Source organism: Rattus norvegicus, chromosome 16 (genome assembly GCF_036323735.1).
Source record: "Rattus norvegicus strain BN/NHsdMcwi chromosome 16, GRCr8, whole genome shotgun sequence".
NCBI lineage: Eukaryota > Metazoa > Chordata > Mammalia > Rodentia > Muridae > Rattus > Rattus norvegicus.
Window position 1 is genome coordinate 76047483 of NC_086034.1, and position 18316 is coordinate 76065798.

Below are 18316 nucleotides of genomic sequence, written 5' to 3' on the forward strand. Positions count from 1 at the left end.
TGGGTGGATGGATGGATGGGTAGGTGGGTGGATGGATGGATGGGTAGGTGGGTGGATGGATGGGTGGGTGGGTGGGTGGATGGGTGGATGGGTGGGTGGATAGTGCACACTGGTGTAGCAGAGCACCCTTGTTGCTTCGCTCTGCAGTCTTGGATGTCAGTATGAGCAGCTGTTCACTACCCTGGTTGCCATTCACTTCCATTCGTGAGATGGAGTTAGCTTTCCTTCGCCTTCCTTTGGTTTTTTGTTTGTCCCCATCCTGGGTATTGAACCGAGACCTTCGTTCTCATAGGCAGGTGCTCTACAACTGAGCTACATCACAACCTCTTTTTACTTTGATTTTGGGACAGTCTCATCAAGTTCCCAGGCTAGCTTGAGTTTGCCACCCTTCTGTCTTGGGCTCCTGAGTGGCTAGAGTCCCCAGCCTGTGCTAGCGCACCTAGATCTTTGCTTCATGCTGGGTTTTTTTTTTTTTTGCAATGATTAAAAGTATTTTAATTTCATTTTTCTTTTTTAATATTAATTAATTGATTTACTCTCCACCCCCTTCCTGCTGGTTTTTAAGGGCTGTGTTTGCTGTGGAGTATATGCCACAGATGCTCGTTCCCAACCCCCTGTGCCTTCAAACTTGATGGTGTCTTTCACCATGAATTTTCAAAACGTTTTTGTGGCATTTCCCGTCCCCCCCTTCCCCGCCCCCCTCTGCTAACTGGGGTCTCTCACAGGCCGGCCTCGATCTCTCTAGAGGATGACTTTAAACTCCTGATCTTCCTGCCTCCATCTCTCCACCACTCCCAAACACCAGCGAGACTTGTCCTCATGTGATACGTTAGCGTGCACGCTGGGCGAGCGCCTCGCCAGCTGGGTGATGTCATCAGCGGATACATCAGAATCTCACAGCTAGAACTCTGCTCTCTCGTCCCCCCCCCCCCCCGTCCCCTTCACCCAACCTCAGCGACAGGCTGCTCTAAAGTCAGAAAATGTGTCAAGATAAGACACACCCTATCGTCTCACAGGCTAGTCAATGCTGAAACAAAAAGGCATTTTCTAGACATAATAAAACATGGGTCCCCGTTGCTCTCCCTCAGCATCGGCTCTTAGATACCTTCATGAAAACAGAATCATCCACCGGGACCTGAAGCCAGAGAACATTGTCCTACAGCAAGGAGAGAAAAGAGTGAGTGGCCGTCCCAGGGCTCAGGGCATCTCAGGGCCGCGTGAGCTGCTCTGCCACGGGAGGATACGCCTTGCAAGTGCTCGTTCCTGTATTCCCTGAGGCACTCTGGTTCTCTTAAGAACTTTTAAAATTTCTCTCTTCTGTTTTTTCTTGAAACAACCGTGCAGACTGTTCTTGCTAGCAGATTGAGGCAAGCTCAGATGTATCACACTGGGGTTTTTATTTTTATTTTCTCCGGCTCTGAAAGCAGTTCATTGCTAGTTGCCTGAGTCATAGGAATCCGACGTGGGAAGTAATGTTTGTTAATCCATGTCCACCCTCAACCTAACACTTCTTAGAAATAGCCTGGCGAGCATCATCCTTTGCTGAGCTGAAATGAGCTGACGCTGGCCATGGACATGGCTGAGAAGAGACACGCAGAGCCAGTGTCGGCCATCTTGGACATGGTCCAGCTTTTGCCATCACATCTGAGCTATTTGTGACCCTTCTTCTCCGTGGCCGCCCTGCCCGAATGTGATCGTAGCCTCCCACGGGCTTAGATGCTGTAGTCTTTGCCAGCTGTGTCGAGCCAGGGGTCACCCGTCCCTCCTGATAGAGCCTCTCTCACAATTCCCAGCCCAGCCCATGACTGTAGCAGGCCCGTGGCACAGTCACCTTCCAGTAATTCTGATATTTCCTGAGCAGGGCTGGCCTGGTCTCTCACATTACAAATCCAGGCTTGGTGATCCCGAGGGCTGATACATGGGTTCTTAATTGATTGGTGGCAGACCAAGAAAAGTATCTGCCCAACATTTTTATGGTGCCCACATCTACCCTGCTGAGAGCACTCTCCTGTGAATGCAGTGGCTCTAAGACGTTTAGGACACCAGTATCCTTTGGGAATTCAGAAATGTCTTTGCTCTGATGGCAAACTGCCTGTAAGGAGACTGCCTTCTTACAGCCTTCAGATTTCTTCTCCCTACCCATCCCCACCCTTTTCTTTTCCAGTTAATACACAAAATTATTGATCTAGGATATGCCAAGGAGCTGGATCAGGGCAGTCTGTGCACGTCATTTGTGGGGACCCTGCAATACCTGGTAAGAAATGGGGCTCAAGTGTTTGCTTCTCCGTCTCACTGATATTTATGTCTGTGGGTCTGTCTGTCCTTCCTACCTGTGTCTCAGTCTTGAGTGTTTGCCTCTCGGTCTCACTGATGTTTATGTCTGTGGGACTGTCTATCCTTCCTACCTGTGTCTCAGTCTCGCGGGCTCCATGGATAGTTAGAATTGATAATTTCCTCATGTTTTGTGCCCTCTGGAAAGATTCAGCCTCTGCTCTGATGTGAGAAGGGGCTGTACCTGTGGCCTTAGGGAGAGCCTGGAAGCTCTCTGCGCCACGGGGTTTTATCTGATTGTCTGTGAGGCTGAGTTTCTTGCAGGGTCTCAGGAGCCAGTGAGGAAGAGGTGAGGCTGTGATTTCCCTTCTGTGTGTTATGCGATCTGAATAATGGAGCATTATCTGAGCACTCCTTCACCGGGAATATTGTATGCCAGAGAGTGTACTCAGAGCCAGCACAAGGGGAAGTGCTCACCAGGAACTTAGCATCTGAGAAAAACAAAAAAACAAAAACGAAGACAGACGTTTGTTACCATGATGCACAGATAATTCAGAAAACATTGTCTCAGGTGCCACTGATTAAAACAAACAAACAAACAGAAAGCACACAGTATCTAAGGATACATACAGGGAGCATCTAGCTAAGTCCAGGCCTAAAGAGAAGGGCTAAAGTAGGAGACAGCTGTGGGAGGAGGGGAGGGGAGATACCGCAAAAGCTGGAAGATGCAGTAGGGTGGCTGGGGCTTGGAAAGTAAAGAGAGCACCTGGAAGAGAAACTGGGGAGAGAGAAGGGACAGGTTATTACCCCTTTCAAAAGAATGGCTTGAACGGTTTTAAATTGTGTTGTAAAAACCCTGGAATAGCATTGAAAGGTTCACACTGGAGAAGCTGGCTCTGAATGATGCTGTAGAGAGGAATTGTACCAAACAGGGGAAACTGCACAGCCCAAGGAGAGTAGGGGGATAGAGAACGACTACCTTCAGGAAGTGCTTACAAGGCTACAAGGTCGCGACATTGTGTCGAATGCCTGTCCTCTCAGCATTTGCCTACAGTATAGGTACTTGGATGGCGGAGACAAGGAAAGAAGAAGCTTGGGGCTAGCCTGGACTACACAGTGAGATCCCATCTTTAAAAAAAAAAGAAATCAGGGGTGGGAGTAGATAACAGAGACTCCAAGGAAAACTTAGTTAATAGCTTACTTCTTGGTGGTAACAATCATTGTGATTGAAGAGCAGAATCTAGAGTTCAATAAACACAAACAGGTTGTCAGTCTCAGGGCTGAAAGCTTAAGCATCCTATTTCCTAGGAAAGAAACTGTGTCTCATTTTCCTGAATTCAGTTGTGTTTCCCATCTAGCCGACCAACTAGAGTACGTGGATCCCGTTTCTCTTCTCCTGCATGGATGCAGCTTCCCCAGCGGGGACTGCAGAGACATTATCCCGGTCCTGTATCCATAGGGTTTAATTATTTACATCCTGCTAAGTTCCCTCTGGGGTCCTCCATAGCTCAGCAACAACTAAGTGAGGTGAACCCATGCCCTGACCGTCACCGGCAAGTCCTCGTCTGGTCCCAGGGACTTGACCTAACTAGGGGTGGCAGGGGAATGAGGCAATGGCTGACTGACAGGCAGGAGTGCTGGGGTTGGGCAGGCTGAGCTCTCTGGTGGACCAACAGCACCTCTGAAGCTCACTGCATTGTTACGGAGAGGCGAGGTTATTCACAAGGCTGAACAAGGAGGTGGGGTGGAGGAGGTGGGCTTGGGTTTAGCTAATCTTCTCAGGAGCTGTCTCTGTAGAGAGGAGAGTCTTCGAGCTGTCTGTCGGGAGAGGGGGACTACAATGCACCTTTTCTGCACGCGCCGTCAACCATCGGCATCCATACTTGGACCCTAGGAAAGCTCTGCCATCTCTGATCCTCACCGCTGCCGGGAGGGCTTTGCCACAGCTTCTCAGGCTGCGGTCTTTGACATGGCAGTGTGCACGTCAGCAGCACACATTCACTCAGATTTCCTCTGCTTCCCACTCAAGATGCCAAGCCAAGTCGTCAGCCATGGCCATACCTAGAGACTGAGCTAAATGTTAGTCCACATCTCTCGTGGTTTCGACTCCCCGGCCCTTCTGCGAGTCTTACCTGTCAGATCATGTATGGTCCTTTCTGGGATGTTTCTTTCTGTGTGTTTCCTTCCAGCCTTCTGAGCCCAGTTCACGTCCTGCCCTAGGCTTCAGCACCCTCCAGGGCCACTCTAGCCTTAACCTGGGCAGCAGTCGTGCATCTTGGTTTTTTACCGCTTGACTGTAAATTTCCCATCTCACTGTATGGCTGTGTGTCACTCGATTCAGGGTTACTTGGTCCAATATATGTGCTATACGTTTGGTGTGTACAAGCTGCTGTCGTTTTGTTTGCTGGACATAGCTTATCTCTCCATCTCTGTACAGCACCCATGGACTGGGTTCTGCCTGTTACCTTGAATAAGCCCCTGAAATACTACTTCATTTTTAAATGGTGGAAAAATGAAATAACTGTGAAATTCATAGCTGGTCGACTCTCGTCTACCTTGAAGTGACCCCTCAGGACCCTGACTCCTCAGCTCTCCTGGCATCGCTTCTCATTAGCGTAGTCTTGTTATGAATATGAAGTAAGGAAAACCTTAGTCACCCACAGCTGAGTCCATTCAAGTTCATCTCCTCACACTTGAGTGGGCATACTGTGCGCTGTGGATGATGGCAGGAGGCTGATTCCATGAGCTGCTGGCTCTCCCGTCCAGGGCAGGACAGCATAGGCACCCCTGTGTGTTTCAGGGCAGGACAGCGTAGCCCCTCCCCCGTGTGTTTCAGGGGAGGACAGCATAGGCACCCCCTGTGTGTTTCAGGGAGGACAGCACCCACCCCCTGTGTGTTTTAGGGAGGACAGCATAGGCACCCCCCGTGTGTTTCAGGGAGGACAGCATAGGCACCCCCTGTGTGTTTCAGGGAGGACAGCATAGGCACCTCCCCTGTGTGTTTTAGGGAGGACAGCATAGGCACCCCTGTGTGTTTCAGGGAGGACAGCATAGGCACCCTTGTGTGTTTCAGGGAGGACAGCATAGGCACCCCCCTGTGTGTTTCAGGCAGGACAGCATAGCCCCACCCCATGTGTTTCAGGGGGGACAGCATAGGCACCCCTGTGTGTTTCAGGCAGGACAGCATAGGCACCCCCCGTGTGTTTCAGGGAGGACAGCATAGCCACACACACACACACACACACACACACGCACACACGCACACACGCACACACCGTGTGTTTCAGGGGGGACAGCATAGCCACACACACACACACACGTGCACACACACGCACACACACACATACACGCACACACACACACACGCACGCACACACGCACACATGCACACACACACACACACACACACACACACCCGTGTGTTCCAGGCCCCAGAGCTTCTGGAGCAGCAGAAGTACACCGTGACTGTTGACTACTGGAGCTTCGGCACCCTGGCCTTTGAATGCATCACCGGCTTCCGGCCCTTTCTCCCTAACTGGCAGCCTGTGCAGTGGTGAGTGGGCCTGGTACTGGTGGGAGGGCTATCTCGGGGAGCAGTGAGCCCCTGGCTCCATGCCTTGTCATTCAGTCCTTTTCCAGTCCCCACGTTAGGCCTGAATGGTCTGTGGTCCATTCTCCTTTAGGACCCAGCGGTTGCAGGTCAAGCGTTTCGACCTTGAGCAAGAGTGGTAACACTAAAAATGTTAGTAAATTACTGGTAAAGAGAACAGAGGTGCACACATGGCACATCATGAAGGCACACTTACACATGTAGTAAAACTTGTCAACAACACGTCTTCATGTAGACAGTTTTTACTTAAGGTGGTTTCTGAACTAGTAATAAGTTCACATGTTCTAAGCTTCAAAAGAATAAGGAAATAGAGTGGAAAAGACTGTCTCATGCAAGTTTCCATACCACCTGGTCTCTCCCCGAAGACACAGGGTAATCACTAGCCTGGGTGCTTCGTGGATGCTTTTACTTCCTGAGCAGGTGTGTCTGCTTAGTGACATTCTCTCTGTGCTCGTAACTGAGCACTGTTCTGCGTGTGCCTTGAAAGCGTGTGTGTGCACGCGCTCACACACACACACACACACACACACACACACACACTCACACTCACACTCACACAATCTTTGCCCAGAGTCTACAAGTGCTGTGAAGTTTGCCCCACATTAATTCTGCAGTATTTTGGAAGATACAGAAATAATGAAAGTCCAGAATTTGGTAGCATATATACTAAGATTAGAAACAGTCTTTTTACTTAAGAAGAATCAGCTATAACCAAATGATCTGCAAACAATCACTGAACATCCTTTCTGTCCATCTTCTTAGGAAAGACTAGCTCCTTATACACCCTTTGATATAGTCTGCGTTTCCGCTCACACTGAACACGCTGCACATCTTCCTGGGCTTTGGGAGGTCTACTCAGTCACTGTGATGTAGTTCAAGGCCGGAAGACTGAGTGGTTTATAATTGTGCTTCTTAATATAACACCACAAATAGCACCCTTGGAAAGCTGTCGTTCAGACACAGCTATTTGTCTGGTTATTTATACATTTGTGTAAACAGAATGAAGAGACTTTGAAAGAGCTCACACATTCTAAGGCTTTGATGTGTCTCGTGCCCCTGCCAGAAAAGGCTGTACAAAAGCATGCGTCTGCAGGGGTGTGCCAGTCTGACATTTTCCCTGTGCCATTCTCAACAGTAATGTCTTCATCTTTTACTCTGAGGAAAAGGGTGTTGCGGAAGGTGACCGTAACTTCTGGCCCTCCTGCTCCTCAGCTCCTAGAAGCTAGAATTAAGCATGCTCTATCACACCAGGTTTTAGTCAGTGCTGGGGATGGAACCCAGGACTTTCTTGCACACTAAGGCAAGCACTGGACCAGCTGAGCCACATCCCCATGAAAACGTTTCCATGAAAACCTGGCCTCTGAAGTCAGTTCTGGAGAAGGGTTGGGTAGTAGCAGCAGAGGTCACTTCTACAGTCAAACCCACATGGGCACAGTGCAGAGTCAGAGAGTGTCCTCTGGAAAGCCCACTGTCCGACCATAACTGCCTACCAACCAGGCTTTGGTCTTTCAAGCCTTTGGCTTCTGAAATATGGTATTTAGTTCATAGTCACACATCATAATGTAACCAGAAAATAGAATAGCTTTAAAGTGTTCGTCATATACTGACTTTAGTTAACCAAGGGATTGGTTGTTTTGTCTTCAGTTCAAACATCAACTTTTCCAAATTGGGGGGGGCTCCGTCTCTAGAACTGAAGAAGGCATCACAAACGTTGAGCTTTTCTCTGCTTATAACAAAATAAGTTAAGTCTGCATAGAACTGAGAACACCCTTAGTGGCCTGGCATCTCCACAGCTTGTCTGTTGTCTGTGAGATCTTTCCCCTAAAACCACCCTTACTTGGCTGCACAGAAGCCAAGTTCAATGGATCCCCACAGGAATCCGTCTGTGGACTGGTTGGGAGAAGACCTCCTCCTGGGCTTTTGATGTCTGGTGACATTTTCGTCCCTCAGATGACACGACCTGCAGTCAAGCAGTGCCTGTGCTGCTTGATGCACCCGTTGATAGTTCCCCACTAGCAGACGTTTTCCACAGAACCATCTTGTGTTAGTTAGAAGGCACAGAGACCCTGTCTCGACCTCCTCCATCAGCTCCTCCCCGAGCTGGATGCCAGCAGCCTTCGCCATGCAGACAGCACCTTCCATATGCTCCCTGGCTGCCCTGGATAGGACACTCACTGTTAGCCAACTGTCACTGTTTAAGGCTAAAGCATTTTGTTTTTAATGAGAACAAATCCTTTTTAGGGGAAGAATGTATTTGGACTTTTAGACACTAGAAATTATGCCAAATTTTGAGCCCTTTGTTCTGTCCCTCCATAGTTTGTCTAACATTGGACAACACATACTCTGACTAGAAATAATTTCACCACACCCGGCCACTCTGGCAGAGTACTCGGTTACTCATGAAGTGTTATTCAAATTTAAATTGTCCTTCTTCCCAAGAAGGCTGGAAACCACTGGGATTTAATTTTTTCCCCTTCCAAAACTACTTTAAATACCTTAGGAGTACACCCCTCCTTAGAAAATGTAGCTCATTTATTCTAGAGAAACCCTAGCCACACACTTTTAAAGGAAGCATGGGCCTGCTAGGTAGCTAAGTGGGTGTCCCCACGTTTGACAACCAGAGTTCTATCTCTGGAACCCTAGTGGTAGATGGAGAAAACCAGTTCCCTCAAGCTATCCTCTGAGATGCATGCCCATGTGGCAAGTGTGTGCATCCACGTGCATGAACACATACACACACACACACACACACACACACACACACACACACACACAAATAAATAAATAAATGACATTTTAAAATGAGGTGAAGTACATGTGTGCTTATTTTACATTTCAAATAAATGTGGTGCATACACAGTGACCGTGGCTCAGAACCCCAATTTTATCCTCTATCCAAACATGAGGTCTGGGTTGGGAGATGGCTCAGCAGTTAGGAGCGCTTGCTGCTCTTCCCGGGGACCTCAGTTTGGTTCCAGGCACCTACACAGGCAGCCATCAGGAAGCCTATGTCCTGCTACATACACATAAGTGTAATTGAAAATAATTGTATTTAAATGAAAGGTTGTACCTGATAACTGAAGGGCAGAGGAAATTAGAAAAATAGTCAAGAGCACTTGGTCGCGCATGAAGCCTTACTCAGATTTGAGTTGTCTCTTTTAAGCCGTCCACATAGAAGTCCACGGTGCTTCCTGGAGAACTTAGGGAGAGAGGCCATGGGTGACCTTGCTCAAGGTTGTCCTGCAAGGTCTCATTTGGACATCCCCGAGCACGTTCTGTTTACATGCTGTGGACTGAACCAGGGCCACTCATGCTACACTCACTGCCACTGAGCTAAACCCCTAACCACAGTGCAGACCACTCACAAACCCTGGGAGAGGCATCCCAGCAGCACACGGACCATTGTTCTAAAAAGCATACAGTTGTGAAGTGACGTTACAAGTGTAAGCTGGGTACTTGCCACTGAGTGACATAAAGGACATCTTAAAATGACACCCGCAGGCACTCTAAAGTCCGGCAGAAGAGCGAAGTGGACATTGTTGTTAGCGAGGACTTGAACGGAACAGTGAAGTTCTCAAGTTCCTTACCCTTCCCCAATAATCTCAACAGGTAAGGCCGTGGGGCTTCGGTCCTGAAGATACTTTTCTCCTCTTCTTAGAAATCCAGGGTTGAGGTAACAGCTGATACTTTTGATTTTATGTTTGGGTGACCAGTGCCTGTGGAAGCCAGAAGAGTAGTCAGATCCCTTGGAACTGGAGTTAGGGATGATTGTGATCTGCCTTGTGAACCTTACTGGGAACCAAACACAGCACTCTTAGCCACTAAGCCCTCTCCAGGCCCTTGGATAACTTGAACAGATATCAGAATACCATTCTGTGATGAGAACTTGACCAGTCCATCTCCACATTAGACATGGGGTGCACTCCCATATCTCATCTCCCTAGAAATCTTTTCTTATTTAATTCTTTGCTTGGTTGCTTGGTTCAATAGGTGGATGGGTGGGTGGGTGTGTGGGTGGGTAGACAGTTGTTTGGTTGAGTGGTTGGTTGGTTGGGTGGTTGGTTGGTTGGGTAGATAGTTTTTTGGTTGGGCGGTTGGTTAGTTGGGTAGATAGTTCTTGGTTGGGTGGTTGGTTGGTTGGGTAGATAGTTTTTTGGTTGGGTGGTTGGTTGGGTAGATAGTTCTTGGTTGGGTGGTTGATTGGTTGGGTAGATAGTTCTTGGTTGGGTGGTTGATTGGGTTGTTGGTTTTTGCTGTGGTGGAGATGAAATTCCTGTCTTTGTTTTTTATTGTTTTGTTTTTTGGTTTGGATTTGATTTTTTTTTTGAGACAGGGTTTCTTTGTGTATCCCTAGCTGTCCTGGAACTCACTCTGTAGATCTGGCTGGCCTGGACCTTGGAGATCCTCCTGCCTCTGCCTTCCAAGTGCTAGAATTAAAGTCATACACAACCCCCTTCTGCTGGAATCTCTGGGTTTGTTTAGGTCAAGCAAGTACTCTAGTGAGCCACACTCGCAGCCCTTAGACTCTCTCTTTACTAAATTTACAGACTATTTGTTTGTCTCATTGTCCTTATTGATCTTGTTCTAGTTTACTTTCTGTTCCTTTTCTATTGCTATGATAAACCACCTGTGGCCCAGGGGTCTACTAGGACAATTGATGCTGGTTACCTGGAACCAAGAAAGTAGTGGTGATTTAGAAGAGACCAGCATCACTTAGGTGAAAACTTCAGGGAAGTGTTTTCTAAGAGCACAAAGAAGCTGTGTTCCAGAGACAGCCAAGGTTGCATCTCATGCTGCAGCTGGACTTGGTAATATGTAAGAGTCACCCAGGTGGTACTGGTTTTGAAGGCATGAAGGGGTCATGGAGAGCAGCTGAGGCTGGGCACTGTGAGAGGCCGTGGAAGCCACTGGTGAAGGTGCAGCCTCAGTTGCAGTTGACAGCACTGACAGTTGACAGTGTGTGTCATTGTGGGGTGGGCTTGGAGACGCTCCTCCTAGATGCCTAGAAGTCAGCAGTCTCCTAGTTCCCTTGGAACAAGATGTCGAACTCTCGGCGCCTTGCCTGCCTCATGTTTAGGAGGCATCGAACTTGCCCATCTTCCCGAGGCAATCCATCTGAGCCCCCTCTTCCCAGGTCACTGTGGGTTTGACATTGGCAGCCGAAGCTATGATGTGGCTCTAGTTCACCTGAGCATAGGGTTTTTCTGTTACACCATGGGAAGGAGGGTCAGGATTTCGCCTTCTTCCTCTGTGTTCCCATCTGGCCTAAACAGACAAACCTTTGAAGTCTGAATGTGACTGTGGTCCAGTCTTAGAGCTAGAGTGTGAGCAGCTCACTACCCAGTCAGAATTGATCATAGCAAAGGAAGCCCCAGGATGACTACTGCAGTGTTGGAGGACAGGGAAGGAGTTGGATGGACTACAGCCATGGGAGCGACTTTGGATGTGCTGTAATGGGGGACGAAGGGGAAAGTTAGATGTAGAGGACATGGGCAGATGAAGTAGAGGAATGTTGATGGGGAAAGATCAGACAGAGCAGAGTCATGTAGGGTTGGCCTTACGTGGCCAGTGTAGGGGAAGTAGGAGGAGTCTGAACATGGGCACATACACCCATTGGATGCCCTCAACTCAGCAGCTGTGGTCAGTCCAGGTCAGAGCTATTTAAGACTTTCACTGGGAGCCTGGCATGTTGGTGCACACCTTTAATCCCAGCACTGGGGAGGAAGAGGCAGGTGGATGTCTGTGAGTTCAAGACCAGCCAGCCTGGTCTGCACAGTGAGTTCCAGGACAGCCAGCAGGTAGGGTCCCTTTGTGTCCCAAGAAATGTTTCTAATACCACGGGAATGTAAATACATAAAGTGTATAAACCAACATCTACTGATAACAAACCGTAAGGAATGTTTATATACCGCAGGAATGTAAGTACATGAAGTACATAAGTAGACGTCTACTCATAACAAATCATAAAGAAATTTAAAAATCCTTTGGTGTACATAGTTACACATGTACATACAGAGACATGGTGCTGATGAGGGAACCACAGAGCCAGGCAAGCACTCCACCCAGCTCTCAAACGCGTTATCAAAGCCTCAGGGTCACTCTAAGGTTTACTGGGGTGACCCTGTCGGAAAGGAGAGGGGCCGTTCCTAAACTGTTAACTCGTTTGGAAGTGTCTATGTTTTCTCTCAGTTCTCTCATTTTCATTTTTGATAATTATCTGGTTGCCACCATGTGTGTTGTGTTGAGACACACTCAAGCCTTCTTTAAAATGTGTGTTTGGATGCACTCACGCACGTGTGTTCTGAGTGTGCACGTGCTCTGGAAGACGACCTTGGCTCTCACTCTTCCCGCACTGTCCACCTTCTCTGTTTCAAGGCAGAGTCTCTCACTGGTCTGAACTGGCTGACTCCTCAAGAATCCGCTTGTCTGACATAAGCACTCGTGTGGTCTTTGGGATGGAGCTTAGGGTCTTGTGTGTGCACAGCAAGCCGCTCCCTCGAGCTGGGCCGTCAGCCAAGGCTGTGCTTTGGTGTTTGCACACTAAGGCAGCCCAGCCCAGACCTCTCTTCCCTTCGCTCCCTTAGTGTCCTGGCTGAGCGTCTGGAGAAGTGGCTTCAGCTGATGCTCACGTGGCAACCTCGGCAAAGGGGCGTGGACCCCCAGTACGGTCCCAATGGCTGTTTCAGGGCCCTCGATGACATCTTGAACTTAAAGGTGAGAGCAGAGCCAAGGCAGCCCTGAGGTGGCAGCCGGGGTCCCCAGAACACAGCAGTTTTTCCAAGGAAGGGAGACATAGCGGGCCATGGGCCACTTGACTTTGTGAAGAAATTCAGGCTCCTCTGCCTCTTTGGGTTAAAAAGAGGACAGGAAGACTGAGCTGACTCACATTGCTTGCCAGCTTGCTGTTGAGGAAAAACGGGACTCAAACTAGTCCTTCACTAGCAAATGTGGGGGTGGGGTGGGGGGGTGGAGGGTCTTGACAAACACATGAGCCTTTTGTAAAGGATCTTGTTTTCTGGGATAGTAAAGATACTTGTGGCCAAGCCTGACAACCCGAGTTCAATCTACAACCTACATAATGGAAAAGAGAACCGACCCCTTCCGGCTGTCCGCTGATGTCCACACATGCAGTGTGGCGTCGATGTGCTCCCCTCTCCTAATATGCATGGGTCTTAATGTTTCACTGCTGTGAGCAGACACCATGACCAAGGCAGCTCTTATAAGGACAGCATTTAATTGGGGCTGGCTTACAGGTTCAGTGGTTCGGTCCATTATCATGGCAGGAACATGGCAGCATCCAGGCAGATGTGGGACTGGAGAAGCTGAGAGTTCTACATCTTCATTCAAAGGCAAACAGGAGAAGATTGGCTTCAAGGCAGCTAGGATAAGGGTCTTAAAGCCCACGCCCACGGTGACATACGTACTCTAAAAAGGCCACATCTATTCCAACAAGGTCACACTTCCAAATAGCGCCACTCCCTGGGCCAAGCATATTCAAACCACTACATCATACAAAACACACAATGGAAATAAGTGTTAAGAAAATTTCTTTCCAGTAACATCTGGGTTGTGTTGCAGCTGGTTCATATCTTGAACATGGTCACAGGCACCATTCACACATACCCTGTGATGGAGGATGAAAGTCTGCAGAGCTTAAAAACCAGAATCCGGGAAGACACAGGGATCCTGGAGACAGACCAGGAACTGCTGCAGGAGGCAGGGCTGGTGCTGCTCCCTGACAAGCCTGCTACTCAGTGCATCTCAGACAGCAAGGTGAGAGTCCTGACTCCTGCACCCTGCTTGCCCTGTTTCCCTCTGACTCGGTCTCCTAGGAGACTGTCAGCATTCACATTACTACTCTACTGTGCCGGTCAGTTAGCAACACCGAGTACAAACTGCTTGATGGGTCAGAAATCCCAGGCAGGTCTCCAAAAGACACATACCATTCCATACCCAAATTTATCACTTCAGACCACTAATACTTTCTTGTGTTTCCATGGCCAGAATCATGTTCCACTCTTCTAGTCGTCCGAAGCTATTTGCGACAACACAGCCATGCTAGGCACCTGTACTAACCCCATCAGTGTGACCTGGTGTCTTCCCCGAAGTGTGGAGTAGTTATGGAGGCCACATCCACACATGACACACAGCCTTTGCACAGGGAAGTGTGATGTGTTCAGGTCACAGGAGAAGCAAACCTGATGTAAGTTAGGGGCAGGCTCACTCAGATAAAAGGGACAGGAGAGAAAGCAGGCTGAGTCACGTGTGCGTCTCAGGCTGGGGTGCCGTCCTCCGAGTGCAGGCAGAACTGCTTTGAGACGGTGTAGCTGGAAAGGAATGGTGGAATCCAGATCTCATTGTCTCCCTGTCCCTTCGCAGACAAATGAGGGCCTCACACTGGACATGGATCTCGTCTTTCTCTTTGACAACAGTAAAATGTCCTATGAGACTCAGATCACCCCCCGACCCCAACCTGAGAGCGTCAGCTGTGTCCGTGAGTGCACCGTTTATTAAAGCCGTCAGTTGTGGTATTTAGGGTAAAGTTGGGGGAAACCTGGGTTTTTATCCTGAGTGTATAAAGCCTTCTTTACTTGGCATGTGCAGAGAATAGACCAGGCAAGGGCATTGGTTAACTGCCTCTCACTCGAGGGCTAGGCAGAGGCTGAGGGATACCACCTACTTCTGGGGCTCATTTCTGGAGTTGCATTTATGTTTCAACAACTAATACGTGGTGCAGTGTAAAGGCAAGAGGATCGGGAGCTCGGCCACATAGGGTGTTCAAGACCAGCCTGGGCTACATGAGGCTCTGTTTCAAACAAAAATGATACTGACGTATGTACAGGATACAAAACCAGAACACCAAGCCTCAAAAGACACCCTAAAATAATATACAACGAAAGGTGAACACTTGGGCTCTAGTCCCCTGCCAGGAGGCTTGCCTTCAGCAGAACCGCTGCTATCCAGTGCTTGGGTATTCCCCTCAGAGAAACGACAACACGGACATGCACTGTTCTGTGTGTCCCTCCTCACCCAAGTCGCCCATTTCATCCTCCTCATATTGGAGGGCCTCCCGGTGCTCCATGAATGGCCGCCCGGTGCTCCCTCTCCTGTTTCTTTGGTGAGCATCTTACTAACCTACCTCCATTCTCAGCCAAAGATCTAATGCCTCAAAGATCTCCAAGGCTCCTTGATTATTTAAATATCTTTAATACTTCTGGCTGATGCTGCATGTTAAGTACTCGCTTAATTAACTTATTCATCATCGAGGGTCATGGGTGCCACACTAGAGCTGTGCACATGGAAAGGTCAGAGGGCAACTTCGGAATAAGCTGTCTCCTACTTTCATCCACATGGTCCCCAGGATTGAACTGTGGTCACCAGCCTTGTGTGGCAAGAGCCTCACCCATGGAGCCGTCTTACCTGATGGTGTATTTTCATATTTCACAAAAAATCCATAAAATCCTTACTGGATCTTTGGTTACTTTGTGGGTTCTCTTTCCTTTGACCCTTTTCCACCCTTCAAACACCTGACAATATGTAAGAGAGAAGAAAGGATAGAGGGGCCAGGGGACAATGACATTGTTAGACTACTTCCTAGTGATTAGAGGTGTCGATTTCCTTGGGACGAGGGATCCAAGGGATCTTCCTTGTTGGGATATTTAATTTTTTTTCTTTTTTTTTGTCTTTTCTCACATGACAGCTTCACAAACCTCAACCAACCAGCAACCAAACACCCAATCAGCCAGCATTTCCAGTCAGTCAACAGACCCCCCTCCCCAATCGGGGCTCTAGCATTTATATATCCTCTGAAAAGTCCCCATAATTCCAAATGTCACACACTCAGAAAAAAACTATCTGCAGCTGGCAAAAATTCACACCCCCTCTTGCTCTCTCTTCCCCCTTTGTCCCCTCTCTCCCCATTCCCTTTCTCTCCACATGCTCATGGCCCACCTCTTCTCTCTCTCTCTCTCTCTCTCTCTCTCTCTCTCTCTCTCTCTCTCCCCCTCTCTCTTTCCTCCCTCTACCCTCTTAACTACCCTCCCCATGCCCTGAATAAACTCTTCTATATTAAAAAGAAAAGAAAAAAAGAAAAGAAAAAAACCCTGCCAGATCATGAGGCAAATCACAGTCAGCTGCTGTGGCCAGTCTGAAGCAGTCCTTTATCCCGCACCTAGGATTAGAACAAAAACACAATCTTATATTTCTGTGTCTTACAAAACCCCAAATTCGCATCATATGCAACCTTAAATGTGGTGACAAGATCATCCATTGACAGTGTATGGGTGCACATGCTTGTGATTATTTCTCCAAGGGGTCCGCAGCACACACTGACCTTGAACTGACTGTGAGCTGCCTCAGCCACCCACGTGCTGGGATCGCAGGTCCATATCACCGTCAGACCAAATGGGACATTTTTTTGTTGGCTACGCCTACCGCTAATGGAGCGCCGAAATGTTTAAACTAGTAGCGAACCGCGATACCTGTAAAGTTACGTAACGGTATAGCAATTATATAACTTCTAAGAACACTCGCCATGCTGTGGGGTAAGATGTGGTTCCCCGTGGCTGAGTTCCTCGCCATGCCGTGGGGCAAGATGTGGTTCCCCGGGGCTGAGTTCCTCTCTGACAACTGTTTGTCTCCAGTTCAGGAGCCCAAGCGGAACCTCTCCTTCTTCCAGATGAGGAAAGTGTGGGGCCAAGTCTGGCACAGCATCCAAACGCTGAAGGAAGACTGTAACCGGCTGCAGCAGGGACAGCGAGCTGCCATGTACTGTGCCAGGCTGGCTTTACCTAATGCGTTTACAATGCTTGTTGGCCCTGACTCTAGAGCGGTGGCTGAGGCGGGGATCCAGAAGCAACTCCCAGGGACCGGAAGAGACTCTGGTTTGGGCGCCAGGCAGTGGGTGGGTGGACCGGCTAAGGCCAGGGGTGAGAGAATGGGGCGGCCGTGCAGAGCCTGGGTCTGGCAGCTCCGCCATGTGGAATTTGGAGCCTGGGGAAACATGGCGAGCCTTGGGTTAACCACACTGGTTAACTTGGGGCTTGGGTTAAAAACACTGGTTAACTGGGACTTGCTGATGGATCCTCCAATGAGGACGGACGTGCTGAGCCTAGGTGTAGTATTTTACCCAATTCCAACTTTCAGATAGACCTTTATGTGTTGGCGCAGGCTAGGAAGTCGTCCTCATGTTTCTAGGAGGCTGTTTCGGTAACAGTGGTGGCTGTGAGCAATTAGCCGAAGCTCCCTTGGCAAAACGCTTTGTTACTGTACAGGAAGTGCCCTTAGATGCCGAATGTGTTCCAAGGTTCCGTTTTGTCTCTCACCATCCCCGCAGGATGAACCTCCTTCGGAATAACAGCTGCCTCTCCAAGATGAAGAATGCCATGGCCTCCACGGCGCAGCAGCTCAAGGCCAAGTTGGACTTCTTCAAAACCAGCATCCAGATTGACCTGGAGAAGTACAGGGAGCAGACGGAGTTTGGCATCAGTGAGTGTGTCCCGCCGTGAGCTGGAGGCCACGTCTCTACCCTCTCACAGTTCAGTCATTAACATCTCTTTTAGTTTGTGGTGGTTTTGGTTTTCATGGGTTTTTTTTCTTTCCATTTTTTCTTCCAGCATCGGACAAACTGCTGCTGGCCTGGCGGGAAATGGAGCAGGCCGTGGAGCAGTGTGGGCGGGTAGGAGACACACCCGAGGGCTCTGCTCTACCTTCCTCCACTTCCTTATCCAGTACTGGTTTGAGCTGCTTTGCCAAAACTGAACATTTCTCAACACATCCTCTGACCCTAACCAGACTTGCTAGACGGACACAGAGAATAGTGAGCGAGATGAGAGAGGCCTGCTGTGACCAGACCTGAGAGCTGGGCAGAGTTGCCCCAGGTGTAGGAAAGAAGCCAAATGTCAGGTGCCCTTGTCACCTCACAAAGGTTTCCTCCTCAATGTGTCGAAACATGAAATCTGTAAGGAAGAAAGGGTTTCTGCAGAAATCTCAGGATAGTACAGCTTAGGTGCCATTTCCCACACCTCTTCACAAGTGAAGCAACTGTGGCTGGGAGCGTCATGCACAGATCCGAGACCCTGCCTGCCACAGCTTCTCCCACTCCACTTCCTGTGCTCGGGACAGGGCCTTTCCCCCTGGGCCTTCATATCTAACTGGAAATGAGACCTAATAGCTAAACACTTGGTTAAGAGTGTACGGGCACAAGGCCGCCCAAAGGCTCAGCGGGTGAAGGAGCTCGTGCTGTAAGCCTGATGACTCGAGTTTGGTGTCCAACCCAGGTCTTAAAAAAATGGGTGATAGCATGCACCTGTAATCTCAGTGCTCCCACGGCAAGATGGGAGGCAGAGACAAAAGGATTGCCTAGACGCTCTTAGGCCAACTACTCTGGAGTACCCAGTGTGTCAGAACCAACGAGAAAGACTTGCCTCAGAAACA

General features: G+C 49.0%; 1 protein-coding gene across 4 annotated transcripts in view; it reads left to right on the forward strand.

The window, feature by feature from the left end:
• Positions 1-18316, forward strand: part of Ikbkb (inhibitor of nuclear factor kappa B kinase subunit beta) — a 53750-nt gene that overhangs the window by 25515 nt on the left and 9919 nt on the right. For 2 of the 4 annotated variants that reach the window (XM_063275786.1, NM_053355.3), the window contains exons 6-15: positions 1089-1177; positions 2165-2254; positions 5700-5824; positions 9383-9490; positions 12466-12595; positions 13460-13654; positions 14261-14375; positions 16525-16648; positions 17217-17368; positions 17497-17558. In XM_063275786.1, the coding sequence (XP_063131856.1) occupies positions 1089-1177; positions 2165-2254; positions 5700-5824; positions 9383-9490; positions 12466-12595; positions 13460-13654; positions 14261-14375; positions 16525-16648; positions 17217-17368; positions 17497-17558 (1190 nt within the window). Of the gene's footprint in view, positions 1-1088; positions 1178-2164; positions 2255-5699; positions 5825-9382; positions 9491-12465; positions 12596-13459; positions 13655-14260; positions 14376-16524; positions 16649-17216; positions 17369-17496; positions 17559-18316 lie in introns of those variants that run through there. The other 2 variants (XM_063275787.1, XM_039094867.2) reach the window with 2 other exon arrangements.